The sequence below is a fragment of the Hylaeus anthracinus genome, unplaced genomic scaffold (genome assembly GCF_026225885.1).
Source record: "Hylaeus anthracinus isolate JK02 unplaced genomic scaffold, UHH_iyHylAnth1.0_haploid 12001, whole genome shotgun sequence".
NCBI lineage: Eukaryota > Metazoa > Arthropoda > Insecta > Hymenoptera > Colletidae > Hylaeus > Hylaeus anthracinus.
In genome coordinates this window covers 9,506,838-9,520,409 of record NW_026534348.1, presented here as the reverse complement: position 1 = coordinate 9,520,409, position 13,572 = coordinate 9,506,838, and the positions used below count along the sequence as shown (strand labels likewise).

The 13,572-nt window shown below is 37.1% G+C and overlaps 1 protein-coding gene across 3 annotated transcripts; it reads left to right on the top strand.

Annotated features, from left to right (window-relative positions):
* The first annotated feature begins 719 nt into the window (after positions 1 to 719).
* On the top strand, positions 720 to 12,138 carry LOC128891391 (protein quiver). 3 transcript variants are annotated; one of them, XM_054150843.1, is made up of 6 exons: positions 725 to 1,121; positions 3,237 to 3,492; positions 6,071 to 6,219; positions 9,813 to 9,860; positions 10,293 to 10,439; positions 10,935 to 12,138. In XM_054150843.1, the coding sequence occupies exons 3-6, from the start codon at positions 6,195 to 6,197 to the stop codon at positions 11,189 to 11,191; spliced, it is 477 nt and encodes a 158-aa protein (XP_054006818.1). In that variant the 5' UTR covers positions 725 to 1,121; positions 3,237 to 3,492; positions 6,071 to 6,194; the 3' UTR covers positions 11,192 to 12,138. The 3 variants fall into 3 exon arrangements, with proteins under 3 accessions (XP_054006819.1, XP_054006818.1, XP_054006817.1); XM_054150842.1 differs by having other exon boundaries at positions 725 to 1,130; XM_054150844.1 differs by lacking the exon at positions 9,813 to 9,860 and having other exon boundaries at positions 720 to 1,130.
* The last annotated feature ends 1,434 nt before the right edge of the window (positions 12,139 to 13,572 follow it).

Below are 13,572 nucleotides of genomic sequence, written 5' to 3'. Positions count from 1 at the left end.
GCGGTAGCGTAGGCTACGCGCTGGTGGCCGCGCTTACACGCGAACAAATGACTCGACGTGCATCGAAGGACATTAACGCTGCCGCCTAGCGCGTAGCCTTCGCTACCGCGGCCACTCGAACGGTCTACGCGCGCTCTGATTGGTCGGGGTTTTCGCTTAATATCTCCTTAACGAAGCCCCATCCGACATTTTTGCAAAGGAAATTGTTGTTCAGAATCGTCTCAGCTACCCCCCATTTCCGGCTCCTCCCCGAGTTTTGGGAGACCCTGTATATTTGTAATAATATGGAGAGTGTAGAATTATTGAAATAAGACTCTTTTTCAATCGCATTTATTAAACCACATCATTCAACAATAGTTGTACTCAGATTACCCTGAATTGTTGTGTATAACTATGTGCCAGTAGCTTATTGTAGCCTTCCTCTTAACTAAATACTGCATATTCATCTCGAAAGTGCATAAAATAAATAATATAATAAAAATCACTATGGATTGTTACAGTATTTCTATAGATGGGTGCTTCAAATTTATTTCCAACATAACTACAAAAACCAAACATCTCGTACGTGGTCAACGGCCCAAAGAACCAAAAATATATTGTTTTCGATTTCTTCAAATCTTCAACGCGATTTCACCCCACAAATATTCGCGCCTTAACCGCGCAATCGTGGTGGGGACCCCCACATCATCCCTCTGCGTGTGCCGTAGCGTTACTTGTCGTCTGCTCGGCGCACTTGCCGCAACACGAGCACGAGGCAACGACTGCTGACCCCGCATATTGATCGACCCGAATCTGCAGTTCGCTTCTATCCGATTGCGCGGCACGGGTGGCGCTTCCACGCACAGCGCCGCGACGCTCGTCTACGCTCATACGCTAGCGTAGTCGCAACCACTGCACCCGCTCGCGTCGCATCGTCGTCGACTGGGCTATGTGGAACCGTCCACCCCCGTGCTGGCGGTGCAGTGTTCACGGGATCGTTCAAAATCAGCGAATCGTCGACGATAGTTTCAGTGATCACCATTAGAAGAGCCACCAGGGACTGGAACCCCGTTTGCTGAACCCTCCAGGATTGGAGGAGATCCTGGCTCCTTTCTACGCTCGAACACCTGGGATCTATCTCTGTGAGTTGTGTACGTAATCGAAGCAGTAGCCTGAAATTTCTCTCTTGATCTCCTGAATGATTTAAGGTATTCGAACTACTTTTCGTTTATTTGCGAGCGTATTTCCTTTCGTTGCTTCGGTATGTGTCGGGGATAAAGTGTTGGAGGAACTGGGTACACTTCTTTGGAAATGGTGGGTATTTATGTAATACTGTGTGTGATGGTTGTGTCATAGTATTTTATAATATTTCGTGGTCTTCAGGGGATACTAAATTTATCTTGAAGTAATATCACACTGTCTTTTAATTCTGTATAAATCAAATATTCTTCGGAGTTGAATAAAGAGAAACGGGAATATGGTTTCACATAGAAGATGGTGAAAACAAAATCTTCATTGTAGAATCGTGTTCGTTTTATTAAACGGTATTTTGATAGTGTAACTATTCTGTTGGAACAGTCTGGGCATTCTTTTCAACGTAGCCGCACTTCTAGCTGTGCTCGCTCTGATTTAAATACGAAGCAGGTGTCATTATTAGTGGCGCTACAAGTGATATCACGGGATGCGATGTGCCTCTGAACACTCCACGTTTCCATGAGTTTAAATATTTTATGGCAATGCGTCAAAATAGTAACATATTGTTTCGCGGAAGTCAGTTGTGCATGTAACATAAACATAAAAAATTTCTATCTACATTTTTATTTAGAAAGTTTTGTTAAGATAATTTATCCTAAACCAAACAGTTTTGTTTAGATATCTTAAATAGTTTGGATATCTAAATAGTTTTGTTTAGATATCTTAACTAGACTCCTACATAATGAATAATAGAATGAAGTAAATTCATTTTTCTGTAGTGGTTATTGTACGTCGAATGCGTAACATTTTCTACTGCGAACGAAAGTGGCTGTCTGATCATTGCGGAATTAACTACTTAACTGGTTTCCCGCGTTGGTACCTTCCTCGAGACGGATCATTTTGCAATTATCAACTTGATTTCAACGCTATTCTTCAAATTATAAACTTGATTAGATGGATTCTATATTTCTGGAGTTTATTCTTAATATATTTTCTTCATGAAATGGTCAATTGTACTAGTAACTCCAGCTTCGTACTACTTTCTTCTTACTGCAAACGTTGAAGCCAACGAAAGCAAAGGGAAACCTGTAAAGATTCAAGTTTATGGTCAGTCCTGCACTTTTAAAATTGTATTAGTACTGAAAAACGCAATAGACTTTTTTCACGACTATTCAACGATTCAATTTAACGTAATAGTAAAATTCCCCATTCACTCTTCTTTGTCAATTTAAAGACTGTTAAAACATTTTCGGCTTTAACTTTATTCTACTTTGTTATTCACAAGTAAAACCTATAGATATCCAAAAATTCTCAAAGTGTGACACAGGAATTTGGTTTTCGAAATTGATATAGAACCGTGAGCGTTGGTTTGCGCAACAGGTGCTTAAATTTTAGTCGTTATGTCCAGATATCGATCATCTCAATCAAAAGATAAAAGAAAACCAATATTATTGAATACTGCTTTGATATTATTTCTTAAAACTTCCCCATTAACAACCATTAACCCGTTCACTACCAGGGAAATTTACAGCGTTTTGCCTTGGGCGCCAATATTTAATACAGGTGTGTAATCTACGTTATTATTTTGATAATAAACGGTGATATTAAATTTGTTGTTTTAAAAAGAAAATTTACGATCTTCTTTTACAATAATTCGCGACTCAATAGGCTATAAACTTATCCCGTGAGTAAATGCAGTCAATTTGAACTACGAAATGTCTCGTAGTTGGCAGTGAATGGGTTAAACGTTTTTCAGGCCCTCCTTTCATTTCTCGACATGCTGTACAACAAGCAGGATCGCCAGCAGTGTTTGTATGGAATGTGTGCTATGTATTATGTGGCGTTCCATGCTTTCCACGAGCATTTTCTAGTATACATCTCATCTGTCAAAAGTCCATTTCATTTTCCACTGTGCAAACATTTGCATATGCGGGACGTGGTATCGGTTAACCGATCGTTGTGCATATTGTTTTGTCAATCAATCGAGTACGATGTAAATTGACACATCGATCGTGATTTCTTCGGAACACTCCATCGAATCTTCTCAATTGAAATTCTTTCAGGATCGCCGATACTGGCTGTCGAAGATGTTGATATAGAATCGTCGGATATCGGTGGACGACGCTCATCCTAGAAAAATGAAATCACGACGCTCCGACGAAAGACTTTGTTCTCAGCGGAACGGACACCAGTCCTCGTAGCAGAGAGTCGGAACGACGATACAGATCTCGTGGCGATTTATTCAGCAGTGTCCATAGGATCCTTTGGAGACTCGTTGTTGCTGATAGGCCGGAGGAATCCTCGTTGCTGACTCGAAAGGTAAGGTAATTCTTCGTCCGAAACATGCATCTCTAATTCAGAGAGAGTTTTTTATATCAGAAAGCTCTTCATGTTCTTGATTTTGTATTACTGCTCGAGGAAATTGACAATATCGTTGGCTGAGTTTTCTTGAGATTTTTTTAGAATTCATCAAGTCATCAGAATTACAATCTTTCATCAACCTATAGAATCTTAAATTTGTAACATATGAAAAATTGTCTGTTTACTTTCACACTTTACTTGCTGACAATGTGTGAGGTACTAAGTAAATTTTTTGAACTTGAAACGATACTTCAGACTCTTCTTTTCTTTATTTTTATCGTTGCCTTCTTATTTATACAACTTCTTGTATAATCTTCCCTTCTTTCTAAAAGTTATTGAAAGGTTATTAAACCTTTCAGACCTGGCGTCCATAATTGAGGACACAAAATTTAAAAATTACCGACACTAGCGTTTAGGGCGAACGCCCTTATTTGTGCACATGAAGAAAGACCTGTTTTCCTCAAAAACTACACTATTAGAATTATTTTTTATATTTTTTCATACTAACTTTAGTTCCAATTAATCATAAAAATTAAATTACATTAGTATGAGAAAAAAAAACATAATTCAGGCTTGAAAGGGTTAAGTTGCTTGCCAAATGTGAATTTTCACTGTAGAAATTTCGAATGTCCAATACGTGCACTGGTAAATCAAATGTGCATGTTGACCGACGCAGTTACTGTGGAGTACCATTGATTAGCATTAGCATCCCAGTTATATGAGCTGATCCATGAACGATATCATGAACAAGTTCTCGAATAAACAAGATTCGATGCAATCAATCGACTGGAAACCTTAGCCTAGAATGCAAATGAAAATCCCTTTTAACGGATTAGATGCTCAACGTCGCTTCTATCGTCAAGTACTTCTTCACCCTAGGGGCAAACAACACACTTCACTTGCCAGATCGATGTTACACAACAGAAGAGACGGGGCTCGGTGCGTTCATTATCGCGAACTACTCGGCATTCACTTATCGACAATTATTTTTAAATAAAAGTTACACGTTGCTGGAGAAATTAATATTTATTATCTGAATTGAGTTGGTGAATTAGAATTTTTGAACGGGGATATCGGTCTATTATGGATTATTACAAATGCAGGATTAGTTGGGATAATACTATTCAAGTGAAATAATTTTTTGTACAATTATTTCGACCACGAAGGTTTTAAAATATAAGAATAATCATAAATTCCACCTGACTGCTTCGAATAATAGTAATTCCAATCCATTTTAATAACACGAGCATTGCAATAAATCTGTTTTATTGATTTTAAGCCGTAGAATACGCTTGAAACTTCTGCAAGTAAAACTTCAGCTCAACCTGCATTTAAATCGTGCCAAATCGAACTTCTACATAGTGTTTCGATTTATAGCGCTTAATTCATTGGAAGACGTTAGACGTAGACAAAGTTATAGTAACGCGGTAAGGGAATATGCGGCACTTTGTTGGCTCAGCTGTTTGCCGCAGTGTTGGTTGCCGCAAGATCGCGTGAAAAACATAGTATCCTTATCCTATTGCCGCTTCGAGTTATATTGGAACGTTTCCGTATTGTCTGTACAAGATCAGGAATAAATTAGCTATACTAATCAATACTTAACATAACCGATATGTGCGACAATAGTCAAAGTTCATTATTCTAAAATTTGTTTACGTGAACTTCCCTAAATTATTATTTATTGTTTTCTCAATCGTCATTTTATATTAAATAATATTTTTCATGTGTGTATTACAAAAATAATTATTAGTTAATTACTACATAGACCAAGATTCAACGCTAAATTAGAAAGGTTTCGTTTCATTGGTTTCATTTCGCAAAACATTGGTTACAATAACTCCACCTAGATTCCAAATATAATAATCAAGAAATGAGAAATGGTGTTAACACAACTTCCCCTTAGGGAGGACAGAATGATTTAAAGCAGACTATGGCCTGATCTCTTATTAAAATAAGTCAGAGCATATGGAGTAGCTCACTTTCAGACAAAAATAAGACGAAGATGTAGATTAAATATCTGAATTCTAATAAAAGAAGTTTGAAGACATCCTACAAATGCGATACTAAAATAATATTTTACAATCCATGAATAAACATTTATTCAATCTCTGCAGAAATTTTCACTGGTTCCTATCGTTACACCCTTCTGAAGCAAATTAACACAAAAAAATCATAACGATTTAATAGAAATTCCTAGTTATCCTATCCTTAGGTTACTTCTTATAGTATGGATTGAAAATTCAATACTAATTCATATATTGCGACTTTGTTTTTACGAATTTATGATAATTAACTAGTTGCCACACTTTCGTTACGAAACACACAATTATCGATCTCTCGCCGAGCTACCCAAGATCCATCCGTGGCATTGATTTTCTAAAATTGGCGACTCTGTTTCTGCTCCGATACGTTTCGGCCTCTGATTACCGCCAATCGCGCATGACTGTATAGAAATATCCAACGAAACACGCTCAGCGTTTAACGAAGTGTAATTAACGTCAGATTGCTAGTTTTAATTTTTGTTTTCCCGTTACAGTCGATTGCCTGGCGGGCGAATGCAACTCCGCGAGTTGCATCTGGCGTGCATTTCTACCGAAAGGGCGAATTCGTGACACGGCATGAAGCTGTATAAAAAGTAAGAAGGAGCTACCACGGGAAACATGGGGTCGAATCATTTGTTAGTGGGTGAGTTTCGCAAGTAATTATTAAATTTACTGTACCATTAGTTCTGAACGATTCTTTGGACTCGATTTGTTTTATTATGCGTGTTTTTAAATCGTTTACTTATGGTGTCTATGAAGGGGTTGTTAAATGTACGAGCACAGTCTTAGATAACTTATTGGTGGATTTGCGTAAGAGTACATTGCAACGATAAATACATATTATATTTCGACACGATTCAACTGTATTTTTGAACGTAGCATCTTTTGGTACATTTTTGAAACTTTTCTTTTCATATCATATCAGTGTATTAACTTTTGTCTGCTTGGAAATATTTGTTAGAAATGTCAGGTTTCTTAGATGTATTCTAATACTCAAGGCAAAAATAGATATTTTTGCAACATAGAGGTAGTGACTTGTTAGACTATCCAGAGCATTTTAATTCAGAGTTACTTAAACATTTTGATACTTTAATCCTATTTTTTTTTGGGACTTAATTGGGGTATTTAGTTAATGAATTAAAAAGTGAGAGTATCTAATGAATATAGCAATTTTCAAAGCATCATTATTATACATAAACTAAAGACAAAAGTATCGCTATCTCCTCTACATGATAAGCTATTTTTATACTCGTATTTTTAAATTCTCCATATCATGTTTTTAACCTATTTTTATCAATATTGTTTACTGCTTTCAATATCTCGCACTGCACACGTTATTTTAATTATGTTTCTGAAGAGGACTGGAAACATTGGGATTGAACCGTTGAAATGTACAAGTAACTATGCCTTATTACACTCTGGATAGTCTCCTAATTACCCCTTATACAACACAGTGTCTGTGATGGCCAACAAAACAATCCATATTATTAAATTTATATTCTTTAAAAGTTTATCACATATGTGTGTATTTTCTAAAATTGTTCGAAAAGGGGAGAATTTGCGACGTACTACCGCGTAGTGTCATTTATCGCTTACACCCTTCGAGCTAGCTAGAACATTCCTCCCTCCCTCGAAGCAATAATTGTGCCTGACTAGTTAGATACGAATGGAATGTGCTTTGTCAAATTGTTTTGGAGAGGATCGTGCACACTGCTTCCGGTAAGTGTGCACTGCAGACGACGAAAGCGGAAGGAAACGTATTTCGCGATTAGATAAGGGTTGACCCGCACAAAGCGTCATCGGTGATTAAAGTCTCCTCGTTTCTCGATCGATTTTCCTCGATCTATCTTCGTCTGACGAGATAATACTGTCAAGACCTTTGATTTATAATTTTTTAATATCGCCTATGATGTAAATACATTATCTAGCGTCGTCGACGAAAATAATAGCACATACTTTCTTCGTACTGCAATAATTTATCTCCAGTAAAATAATGTTACAACAATGAAACAATTTATTTCTTTGGCTTCGGATTAATATCATATACACACGACATGATTAAATATCATGTAATGTTTTGATTCTGTTTTTGGATTCTCTTCATAGAATAAAAAAAGAAAAAAACATATAAGTATAGAGTGAAATTTATAAAGAATATGTAACAGAGAAAATTGAGGAATTTGATCATCTTATATCAGTTGTAGTTCATTTTCACTCGCAACTGAAGTATATAATCCTCTGCATCAAATGCAAATGAATCTCTTAAACGAATATAAAAACCACCAATAAATCTTAAAGAAAAAGGTAGAGAAAAAAGGGAAAAAAAATTCTATGACGTCGTCCTTTTTTAAAATAAGAAATCGACGGTCATGTTAGTCGGCAACGACACGCCGTAAACGCAACGAAACCTCGTCTCGTATTATTATTACCATAGACTTCTTGTACGTACGTAGATTATGTTCTGAGAAACAACACGTTAAAATCAATTGCATTAGTAGACACGCGTACGATCGCTGCCGCTGTGCACGAGGTACGTACGAAATAAGTTTCTAAGATCGATAGAACCGACAACAGGTCAGATCAACGACTGTCTACTTCTTATTAACTATCAGATTTTTCACACATGCCACGACTAAGAAATGCTGCATACTGGAAGGTATGAAATAGAATAAAAAGGATATCCACCTCTGAGAACTCGATCTTGTTTATGACATATGAATAGAGTGGTCTGCAAGTATGAGAAATAAGGACAGAAACGTTCTATTCCTAGCTACAGTTAATCACGAATTACTCGAATAAACTCTTGAGTGGCAAAGTTCACAAGAAGTTTCCAGTTTCGAAAGTCTATTTAAAGTTCGTTAATATAAAGTGACTGTACACAACGTTCGTATGAAATTAATAGAAGTTTCCAATATAGAGTGGTTATTAGTATTATAATTATCAGTAATGTCTCGCAAGGGAATGAAGCTAGTATTTAAAAATGTTTTTGCAAAATTTATTTGGTTCGATGGGGCAAATAATGTTGAGGAAATAAGTTTGTTTCTCGTGAAGTGGTGGGGGAGAAAGAAATTAATGTTTGCAATGTTGATGAAGCATCGACCTTGATACACGCTCATTTGATTATAAATTTGATTATATTATGCAATTATATATAGAGATTTCTTTTAGTTTACTCAAATGTTACTCAACCCAAGGAAAAGTCAAAACGTTGAATATAAACTACTGGACAAATGGAATGAACACTTTTCGCATGTTGTGTCGTTATGGTGTATCCGCCATTTCGAATTTCTAAATTTTGAGTTCAGATTTGGAATCAGCGACCTCGAAAACCCCTGTGTACCAAATTTCATTAAAATCGATCGTTATAGAAACTTCTATTAATTTTATAAAAACCTATGTACCGTCACTTTACATTAACGAACTTTAAATGAATTTTCGAAAGTAGGAAGATTCTAAGAACTTCGATGCTGAAAACCTAATTCGATCAAACAATTGTCACCTATATCTAAAAACAGAACCTACACTACGTGGGAAAACCTATTTTCTTCGTTGATAATTTATAACCCGAGGAACGAAAGAAGTCTGGTGCACGACTTGTTAACTATCGACCTATGCTACTTTCCCAACATTCAGTTGAGCTTGCTATTTAGAGTTGGGCGTTATTTAAACGAAACATCAACTTTCATTTAAATAATTGCTCAGAAGAAGAAGTTATAACTACCCGAAAGTTTAAAAGCAAGCAACAATTAGTTGGCATTTGAAACATCTATTCGATTCAATTGAAAGTAGCTACAAAAAATTGCAAAATGGAATTTCCAATTGGAAACAAGACCTGGTTAAACGAACGTCATCAGGTAGGTAGAAACCAAAAATAATAAGAAACAAGCACCCAGAAACGAGGAACGTGACGAGTGTTATTGACTAATTAAATTGTCGTTGGATTCATTAGTCAAATCTTGGTGAACGATCATGGATCAATAAGATATTCGGATACGAAGTTATCCCAATGTTTTCATCCGCGATACGAAGCTAGACGGAGTCACGACGATGAATAGAATCGTCGCCAGTAGCGGTGGCAGTAGCAGTAGGAATAATAGTGGTAGTTCTAGCAATATGCACCCAAATGTTGTTGTTGTTATTGTTGTTGTTGTATTCATGATAATCGTTTACGTAGCCATTTACTAGCTACCGTCATGGTTATCGTCGTCTAACACAGTGACCAATGTTTCGTTTCAGCGGCAATTGTACTCGCGGTTGCCACCGTCTGTCGCGCAGAGTGCCAGAGTGAGTGATCAAGCCAGCTCTTCTCTTCAGTGTCCTTATCTTCGACGTAATCCCCGCAGGACTAGCATCTACGAATTCAACTCATTTTTAATTCATTCGTCTCGCGTGAAAACCACTTTTCTTTATTATTATTATTATCAGCGGTTACGTCGCACAAACTTGTGAGAGATAAAGTAATTTGAACACATCCTGCTCGAACTTTCGATTACCTACCTTTTATCTTCACAGTATTTTTCTTTTCTACATTTTCGCGTAAAGCAGCTTATATTTTTAATTTTTGTCTGCGATCGTTGAGGATTTCTATGATTTCATTCCTAGTAAACGTAAAAGTACATTGGCGTTGAAATACCCAATCGGTTTACATTCTATTTTTTTTAAATTCTTTTGTTGGTTGAAACAAATGCTTGAGTTCATTTAGAATGTGTTTTGCAGCTCGAAGAGTTTACTGCTACGAATGCGATTCGTGGACAGACCTCAGATGCAAGGATCCATTCAATTACACCGCGCTTCCTAGAGATCGGCCACCATTGATGATCTGCAATGGTTGCTGCGTGAAAATGGTTCGCAACGCGAAGTCGTGTAAGTGTCACCTATCATTTTATCGCGAACAGTAATTAAATATAGAGAAGAATAATAGGTACAAGTACTTTGGTTGTTTTGCAACCTTATGTAGCAAATTTTAACGCAACAACAGTAATGATAAATGAGGAAGGAGAAATAGAATGAAATTATATGAATTATATTCACTAGGTACATGTACATAAGACTATTGTCTTTTGTGTCAAACCAGCATCTTCCATGTTTAATTGCAATAATATACCTGCAGCCAATGTTCAATTCAGGTACATTACACAGCATAAGTGCTTCAATAAATAACAAAATTCTAAAGCCCTCTTTGAAAGATTGTTCGTTTAAACAGCTCTACATCCGCCACGTTTAAATACAGTGATATTATATTTGTTGGCCATGTTCAATTCAGGTACAATACACAACATTAGTGTTTCATTAACTAAGGTTCCTCCTGAGAAGTCCTTCACTTAACCGACTCTGACATAGGTAATCGTCTGTTCGCAGCGTACGAGAGCGTGAGACGGACCTGCACATCTCAGCTACAGATAAACTTATTCATGGTGGACCACGTGTGCATGATGGAAAGTACCGGCACTGGTCACATGTGCTTCTGTGAGGAGGATATGTGCAATCGTGTCCCCCCGACCTCGTGTTCGAATCCCGTACTCCTGCTGATCCTGTCGACCATCCTTGTACTACGCTCAGTCATCTTAGGGGTCCCAGCTTGCTTAGTAGAACGTTGCAATGGTCACGTCATATAACACTGATTCTACTCTCGATTCACCCGCGGTGGTTTTGATTCATATCCTCGTAGACCATTAGTTATAGCCGGCGTCACGAACACCAAGTCGGGACGAGCGATCCTGTACAGTCACGTACTGACCAGGATGAGCGAGAACTCTCTATTTGTTTCCACACGATGATGCGAACCGAGAGGTAAGATATACAATGTGTTTCACGGAAGAGAAGAGAATCGTTCGATACCGACCATCGGCAGATATTGATAGTAGAAGCCTCCGTTGAGGAAAATAAAATCCTCAGGATAGAAGAAAATATTACACATTGAAGCATAATTACCCAGGGTCTTTTAAAGTCTATATTTGTCCAAAAACTGAACATGAAAATACACAACAATACCAACCTAACAGTAAAACACAATATGAAGTAGAGCAACGAGATGCTAACCGTATCAGCCGACATTAGTCTATACAGGAATTCTACTAAATTCCTATCTGATGAGTTTACAGATAAATGTAACGTTTTATCGATGATCGAACCGATCGGAACGCTTGACAACGATTCTCTTCTTTCCTTCACTGGAGATACTGCACTCTGTAATCGCTCATCCCGATCCTCTCTTCGGCGTAGACAGTAGCGAGAGATCTGGACCGTGTTCTGTGTAGACAAATCATTCGACTCTCTATCACTCTCACGATTTTACCGCGATCCCTTGTTATTTTTTGTTGACGTCTCCTCGAGAGAGAGGAAGATATATATATATATATAGAGAGAGAGAGAGCTTACGCACGTTCGCTGCAATGACTTTGTGATACGTGCACATACGAGAGAGAATTTCGTTTGCCCTCTCCCTGGCGAATGCGCAATCCAAGGTATGAAATTCTCGATTACTTTCATCCATTTTGCACAACGCTGCCAACAATTCGCAAACGATTCGAGTCACCTTTGAAATTGACACCGGGTAGAAGATGTTCGTCGACTTACGAAATTATCTGCGATTAAAGGACGCGAATTAGTTTATCGTAACTGCCGGAAAGTTATGCTTTAAATAGTAGAAATTGGTTGCAATATGGATTGATTTTTTTTGGAAAAATTGTACTGCATGAAACGTGATATTTTCAATTTGTTTTACTTCTCTTATACAGTCAATCCCATATATATTCGTACCCTCTGTGGTTATTGAAGGAATTTGTCTAAATTAAATGATAAATTTGACGTTTTAAAATACATTTTCCATTATATATATACAAGTGTAAAGTTTATCCATGTACATATTTATAATGAACAATTATTTGAAAACATCGAACCTATTATTTAATTTAGACAAACTTCTTTGATAGATATAGAGGGTACGAATATTTATGAGACTGACCCTATATATTCAATGCATCTTCTCTTTTCATCGTCACGTATTTATCGAAGATTTCTAAGCATCGTTTTTCTAATTCTCGTAAGCACTTTGATAATCATTTAGAATTTAGCGTCGCTGAATGGAGATGCTCTTGATATTTAGTAAAAAAAAAGAAACGGAAAGATTAGAATGGACTAATATCGCCGTGCTGATTTCTTGGAATGTTTCTTTCATTGAAATTCCCTCGCTCGCTTGATGTCACCTGTGCTTCTGTGCCAGGTCCGCCATGTTTCTAAGCGAAGGTAGATCACGAAAATACGTAACGTAGGTGTATACTGTTTGCTACGTCGTTCGATCATTGCAAGATTTAGGAGTTAATGTGTTGTAGATGGTGTTACGTCACGCATTTACAGCTTAGAGCACTGTGCGCGTCTTGCACTGGGAGTGAGGAAGCCTCTCCAAAAAATAATCCCCGAGTGACGAAGGATAACCGAGTCGAGACGCAGAGAAATGCGATAAGAAACGTTACGATAAGGGATAGTTGTTCTGGTGGATTAGAGTTGATTGCTGGGAGCTTTTGATATTCGCCAGACGTTTCGTACGCGTAATGATAATGAGATTTACTTTCGTCAATGATGACGTTATATCGCTTTCGAGGCAATAGATTGCAGAAATCGGTGGTAGCCATTTTGTAAATAATTGTTGACATTCGCTGGAATAAGGTAAACTCCCATTGTTTTATTATAGAGGCCTTCTCGGGGAGACGTTGTTATAATTTGCAAAAACGAACTATTAGGGAAAGTATTTAAGCTAAGGGATTGGTTGATATGAAAGTTTAGAGTTAAAATGAAAAAATGGCAATGAAATGGTAATGGAATAAAAAAACGTAAGATATAATGGATATATACGTGGTATAACATATTTTTGTGTTTACAGCTTAAAATGTTTTAAAATGTAGGTTTGAGATGCCCTTTTACCTATGAGCGTTAATTGTTGGACTTATTATTTAAAGGGAAATATGAACATAGTGTAGACTACACGGAAATATTTTAT

Coding starts and splice junctions, on each gene's coding strand:
- LOC128891391 (XM_054150843.1), top strand. CDS start 6,195: ATGGGGTCGAATCATTTGTTAGTGG. Junction 6,220..9,812: donor GTCGAATCATTTGTTAGTGG/GTGAGTTTCGCA, acceptor GTTTCGTTTCAG/CGGCAATTGTACTCGCGGTT. Junction 10,440..10,934: donor GGTTCGCAACGCGAAGTCGT/GTAAGTGTCACC, acceptor GTCTGTTCGCAG/CGTACGAGAGCGTGAGACGG.